The sequence below is a fragment of the Lottia gigantea genome, assembly GCF_000327385.1.
Source record: "Lottia gigantea unplaced genomic scaffold LOTGIsca_95, whole genome shotgun sequence".
NCBI lineage: Eukaryota > Metazoa > Mollusca > Gastropoda > Lottiidae > Lottia > Lottia gigantea.
Genome location: NW_008711088.1, coordinates 134,957 through 142,523, shown reverse-complemented (window position 1 = coordinate 142,523; position 7,567 = coordinate 134,957). Strand labels below are relative to the sequence as shown.

General features: G+C 34.6%; 1 protein-coding gene across 1 annotated transcript; it reads right to left on the bottom strand.

Moving 5' to 3' along the window:
- Positions 1-3,641: 3,641 nt before the first annotated feature.
- On the bottom strand, positions 3,642-6,770 carry LOTGIDRAFT_135036 (hypothetical protein; the record flags this gene model as incomplete). Its single annotated transcript, XM_009068850.1, has 3 exons — positions 3,642-3,839; positions 4,527-4,615; positions 6,629-6,770. Coding segments are annotated over 3 exons (429 nt in total), but the record flags the coding sequence as incomplete, so codon positions are not given.
- Positions 6,771-7,567: the final 797 nt, after the last annotated feature.

The window sequence follows — 7,567 nt, the reverse complement described above, 5'->3', positions numbered from 1 at the left end:
AGTGTAAAGAGGTTTTCTAAACATTTTTATGGGTATCAGGGACACTGATAGGCAGAGTCATTCTCTTGGACAAGAACCACAGACGTCTGATTGAAAATTGGAATGGTGTAAATTGATGCTATCAGTGTCCCTGATACACATAAAAAATTTAGAAAACCTCTTTACAATCTCTTTAACAAGAACCACAGACATCTGATTGAAAATTAGAATGGTGTAAATTGATGCTATCAGTGTCTCTGATACACATAAAAAATTTAGAAAACCTCTTTACAATCTCTTTAACAAGAACCACAGACATCTGACTGAAAATTAGAATGGTGTAAATTGATGCTATCAGTGTCTCTGATACACATAACAAATTTAGAAAACCTCTTTACAATCTCTTTAACAAGAACCACAGACATCTGATTGAAAATTAGAATGATGTAAATTGATGCTATCAGTGTCCCTCATATACATACAAAATTTAGAAAACCTCTTTACAATCTCTTTATGAATTTGTCAAACTGTGAGGTTATATATAACTACAGAATGAAATAACGAAGTTGGTGATAGCAAGTTTAACATAGTTATCTCCCTTGAGTAAATGTTAGAATTATGTTCACTGTACATTTTACAACCACATGATTTACTTGGTATTGATTTTACAAGGATAACAACTTAGGTTCACAAGGATCCTTTCCACCAGCTGATCCTTGGTCAAACCTCTTGGCATTGATTTTACAAGGATAATAACTTAGGTTCACAAGGATCCTTTCTACCAGCTGATCCTTGGTCAAACCTCTTGATAATGATTTTACAAGGATAATAACTTAGGTTCACAGGATCCTTTCTACCAGCTGGTCCTTGGTCAAACCTCTTGGTAATGATTTTACAAGGATAATAACTTAGGTTCACAGGATCCTTTCTACCAGCTGATCCTTGACCAAACCCCTTGGTATTGATATTACAAGGATAACAACTTAGGTTCATGAGGATCCTTTCTACCAGCTGGTCCTTGGTCAAACCTCTTGGTATTAATTTTACAAGGATAATAACTTAGGTTCACAGGATCCTTTCTACCAGCTGGTCCTTGGTCAAACCTCTTGGTAATGATTTTACAAGGATAACAACTTAGGATCACGAGGATCCTTTCTAACAGCTGATCCTTGGTCGAACCTCTTGGTATTGATTTTACAAGGATAACAACTTAGGTTCACAGGATCCTTTCTACCAGCTGGTCCTTGGTCAAACCTCTTGGTAATGATTTTACAAGGATAACAACTTAGGATCACAAGGATCCTTTCTACCAGCTGATCCTTGGTCAATCCAAAAATGAGTTTCTTGTTTTACAAACTGCAAGCTGAAATGTGTATATTTTGGAAGTGATCCTGGTAGTAAACTGACTTAACCCTTTGAACCCCGAGTGTAAATAAACGTCATATACCCTGAACTCCAAGTAGAGGCAAGATTATTTATGTACAGAATTTGAAACGGAGATGCCCCTTTGTTTATTTTTATTCAAAACTTTCCCCTTGTTTCACCTCTCGGAACTACGCCACTGAAAACAAGTGGTTGTCTAGCAAGATACGCCCACTTTCCTGATACATTTTCAGTATATCAAGGGAGGTCACCTATCTGTGTCAAATCATAACAAAAATCTAATTTGTACAAGATATTGTTGATTTAAACAAACACATATTCTGACATAAACTGTCACCTCTATCACCAACAAATTTTGATGAGTTTTTACTAAGTCAAGGGCAATAACTCAAATTCTGTTCATCTTCGAACTTGACCAGGATCTCATCAATATAAATGATCACACCAAATTTCATTAAAATCGGATAAAAACTGTAGTCTCTATTGTGTTCACAAGCCAATTGTGGACAGAAGGATGGACAGACAGGGGCGACGACAATATACGACCACATTATAACGTTGGCGTATAAAAAGAATCAAAAATAAAAATGATCTTACCGTGAACAATGACGCCCTCTTCTAGTAAAGCCTGCCACATTCCAACAGCCTGGTTTCTCTGGTGAACTAATGTACTCTGTTGCATCAACCAATCAACCATCTCCGAGCCCACAAGACATCTTCTGTAGGTACGTAGATGTAGTTTTCTATCTCGTATCATGTGAGGAGCTCGGCATAATAACATGGTACGTAAAATTCTTCCTGCTCTAGCTAATCTCTGGGATGGCGCCTGGAATGAATGGATGAATGAATGAATGAATGAATGAATGAATATTTTTGTAGGTCTCTTCACCATTGCAATGAATGAGTGAATGAATGAATGAATGAAAGAATGAATGGATAGATGGATGAATGAATTAGTTTTAAATCCTAATTGGGCTAATGAAGACGGGACATGCCGTGCAGTGTGCAATGAGGCAAAATTTACCAGGACAGCAACATTAGTCTGTTTTTTTTTATCAATTTCCAACTGTCAAGGGAGCACAGCCTTAAGCACACAGGGCCTCGATTTTTTGTCCCATCTGAACGACTAGTCTGTTTTCCAAATCAGTCCCTCTGACCTATACACTGACAGGGGGAAACCTTCAGATTAGCGAGCAAGTATCTACCTCACTGACAGGGGGAAACTGGGTTGAAAAATCTGAAGGTACTATCTTGACCTATGCTGAGATTGAACCCTGGACCTTCAGGTTAGCGAGCAAGCATCTAACATCACTGAGCCACCGTGGCTCCTAATCTTCTAAAACCAAGTATACTTACACTAGTAATAGGGGCAGCTGGGTTCATACCATCATCATCACAGCTCATACTTAATGATTTACCCATCGATCTTCCACCAACAGATTTCCCACTGACACAACTAATACTTCTCTCTTTCAACTTCTTATTCTCTACAATATAAATACCATAAACCCTTTACATTACATTGATCTGGAGAGAGGCATGACTGCGATTAAATCACAAAATTTCTGAAAACAGTTTCATAATAGTAGTGTTTATATTAGAACGCCAAGAAGAGTTGGTTCTTGGTCTAGACCTGGACGCAATAAAAAATTACCAAATTTTCAACACAGCCATATATGCCCACCACGGCATGCGGATAGTAAATATTCAAGATTTTGGGGCAAGGGCAATAACTCTGCTTCTAACAGTTGAAAATAGCTCAAATTAGAACTTGATCTTTGTTTTATGAATATGTATACACATACCCAATTTCATTTGATTCCATCAAAAAATGTTTAGAGCGCTTACAAGCAAATGTTGACAGACGGACGGACGGACGGACGTGCCGACAGTATACGTCCACATAGAGAGAAGTGGGCGTATAAGAACTGAACCTACCTAGTTTTTGCAAGGCACTTAATGGAGTTAATACCCGTTCCATTAACTGTTTGTTTCTCTGAAAAAAAAAATACACAGAATGAACAAGTTGTTATATCATTCAAATACTATTATCCAATCAGATTACTGTATTTCATAACTTAAGTGTTAGTGTTCCAGTCATCTGATTGGTCAATCACTAAAATTGATTTTAAATTTAGTTTTATTATCCAACCAGATTACAGTATTTCTTAACTTATGATGATTTTAGTGTTCAGTCATCTGATTGGTCAATCACTTTAAATTCAATTTCATTATCCAATCAGATTACTGTATTTCTTAAAATCTAGATTTCATTTAAGTTAATTTTCTCGTGAATAAGGCTCCAGTTCGTAGGTGTGAAAAAAACCTACCTCCCATAGAATTTTGAAATCTTTCTGTTCAACACGTATTAATTCTGTATAATCTCTCGTAACGACTGTAGCATGACGAGGTTTATTGGTTAATATAGATTCACCAAACGATGTCCCAGGTCCCAATATACATAACGTAACAGCATCCTGTAAAAAATCAAATGATTGGAGTTTTACATCCTACTTTTCTGTATCTGTTTGGGCTAATGAAGACAGGCAACACCATGCAGTGTGCAATGAGGGAAATTTTGCCAAGATAGCAGCATTAGCCTACTTCTGTTTGCCAATGGTGTTTTTACGTCCTACTGATTGGGCTAATGATGACAGGCAATGCCATGCAGTGTGCAATGAGGGAAATTTTGCTAAGACAGTGGCCTTCACCTACTCCTGCCTGCTTGAGTTTTACATCCTACTTTTCTACACCATATGATGTAATGAAGAATGGCAACACCATGCAGTGTACAATGAGGGAAATTTTGTCAGGACATTAACATGAGCCTACTCTTTTTCAATTTCCAACTGTCGAGGGATCTTTAACGTGTACAGCCTGTAGCACACAGGGCCTCGGATCACTTTCCTATCCGACCGACTAGACGAAAAACTACAAATGGAAAACGTAGTGACAATTTGGAATTTTCTTATTATAAACAAATCATATGTACCAGCTGCCATTTTGAAAAAGTCAAAGGTTTATCTAAGCCTCGGGCAATTTCTACCCTTTCTCAAAAAAACTGTCTGTCAATTTCGTTACAAGTTTGGTTTTCTCGCGACTTAAAAGAATTGTAAACATTTTTGAGGAATTAGTACCAGGAACCAATAGCAGAAGAGACTGACCTGTTTTTTGCCAGTCTCAGACACTGTCACTTCCAGAGATCCTGATAACACTGTATACCAATTGGTGCCAATGTCACCTTGACGAAACACTGAAAAAAATAAATATTTTATTGGTGAAATTAAAGATAATCTTGGGGATTCTTAAGTTAAACCATGCCGAAAAGTGTTCGAAAATAAAAATAACATTCCACAAAATTACATCGTCATAAATTTACAAATCCTGAAATTTTGGTACCAAAAAATATTCCTTCAGAAGGGAATCCATGCCAATAAATGATTTTTCAGTACTAAAAAATCCACGCCTAACTCAGAAATAAACAATATCAAATATGATAATGATTAAAATATTTGCGAATACTAGTGAGATAGTTTACGAATATTTATGAAAACGTGTGAATAATTAATGAGATGATATCTCACGTTAATTAGCATGCTAGAATAAATAAAACATAGAAAAATACTTAAATATTATGTTTACTGATTTGACCGTGTGTAAAATACTTTACATTTAGTAAAAATACTTAAATATTATGTTTACTGATTTGACCGTGTGTAAAATACTTTACATTTAGTAAAAATACTTAAATATTATGTTTACTGATTTGACCGTGTGTAAAATACTTTACATTTAGTAAAGATACTTAAATATTATGTTTACTGATTTGACCGTGTGTAAAATACTTTACATTTAGTAAAGATACTTAAATATTATGTTTACTGATTTGACCGTGTGTAAAATACTTTACATTTAGTAAAAATACTTAAATATTATGTTTACTGATTTGACCGTGTGTAAAATACTTTACATTTAGTAAAAATACTTAAATATTATGTTTACTGATTTGACCGTGTGTAAAATACTTTACATTTAGTAAAGATACTTAAATATTATGTTTACTGATTTGACCGTGTGTAAAATACTTTACATTTAGTAAAGATACTTAAATATTATGTTTACTGATTTGACCGTGTGTAAAATACTTTACATTTAGTAAAGATACTTAAATATTATGTTTACTGATTTGACCGTGTGTAAAATACTTTACATTTAGTAAAAATACTTAAATATTATGTTTACTGATTTGACCGTGTGTAAAATACTTTACATTTAGTAAAAATACTTAAATATTATGTTTACTGATTTGACCGTGTGTAAAACACTTTACATTTAGTAAAAATACTTAAATATTATGTTTACTGATTTGACCGTGTGTAAAATACTTTACATTTAGTAAAGATACTTAAATATTATGTTTACTGATTTGACCGCGTGTAAAATACTTTACATTTAGTAAAAATACTTAAATATTATGTTTACTGATTTGACCGCGTGTAAAATACTTTACATTTAGTAAAGATACTGCTAGATATTAAAGAGATTGTAAACAGTTTTTCTAACGTCATCAAACACTTAGTTTTATTGGAATTACAGGAACCACAGACGTCTGATTGAAAATTAGAATGATGTAAATTGATGTTATCAGTGTCCCTGATACACATAAAAAAATTTAGAAAACCTCTTTACAATCTCTTTAACAAGAACCACAGACATCTAATTGAAAATTAGAATGGTGTAAATTGATGTTATCAGTGTCCCTGATACACATAAAAAAGCTAGAAAACCTCTTTACAATCTCTTTAACAAGAACCACAGACGTCTAATTGAAAATTAGAATGTTGTAAATTGATGCTATCAGTGTCTCTGATACACATAAAAAATATAGAAAACCTCTTTACAATCTCTTTAAAGAACCACAGACGTCTGATTGAAAATTAGAATGATGTAAATTGATGCTATCAGTGTCCCTGATACACATAACAAATTTAGAAAACCTCTTTATAATCTCTTTAACAAGAACCACAGACGTCTGATTGAAAATTAGAATGGTGTAAATTGATACTATCAGTGTCTCTGATACACATAAAAAAGCTAGAAAACCTCTTTACAATCTCTTTAACAAGAACCACAGACGTCTGATTGAAAATTAGAATGATGTAAATTGATACTATCAGTGTCTCTGATACACATAAAAAAGCTAGAAAACCTCTTTACAATACCTTTAACTTGGTATTTCAATTAATTAAACTTATTCAAAACTTACATGTAACGCCTTTTTCCAGATCTTCATAGTAACCATAGTAACAGATCTGTTGAAGCAGAAGCGGGTGGAATTTTTCCAGGGCTTTGATATCTTTTAATCTTGAATAGATTATATCTAAATCTGATCCACTTCTATCTGCTGGCCTGCAATAGAAAAACAAGGAATTTTACACCCTACTTAACTGCATCTGTTTAATGCAGTGTACAAAAGGGCAAATTTTGCTGCTTGACGTAACTTGACCAATGAAGACATTAACACCATGCAGTGTGCAATGAGGGAAATTTTGCCAGGACAGCTGCATTAGCTAAATTTTTTTTCAATTTCCTCATTCGCCTCATCAATAATGGGGACAGGCTGTAGTAAAGTTGGTTAGAGTGTAGGAATCTTTACATGACATCATGTCAAACAATAGTTATTGTGGGTTCTAATATCAGTCGGCTTGTGAAAGTCTGGTAATCTTGAATAATCAAGAGTTAAACCTTTTGAGGAAGGGCTGTTTCAGAGTCGGTTAAAGCTTTGTATGTCAAGCAAATGGTGGCTGTGGGTTCTAATCTCGGTTTCTGGAAGCCTTGAGACCTTGAATAAGTCATCTTTCCTCATTATTTCAGTCAACCCAGATGTAAATGGGTACAGATAATCCGGGAAAGATCAATACCAAGAGGTTTGACCAAGGACCAACTGGTAGAAAGGATCCTTGTGAACCTAAGTTGTTATTCTTGTAAAATCATTACCAAGAGGTTTGACCAAGGATCAGCTGGTAGAAAGAATCCTTGTGAACCTAAGTTATTATCCTTGTAAAATCATTACCAAGAGGTTTGGTCGATCACCAGCTGGTAGAAAGGATCCTCGTGAACCTAAGTTGTTATTCTTGTAAAATCAATACCAAGAGGTTTGGCCAAGGATCAGCTGGTAGAAAGGATCCTTGTGAACCTAAGTTGA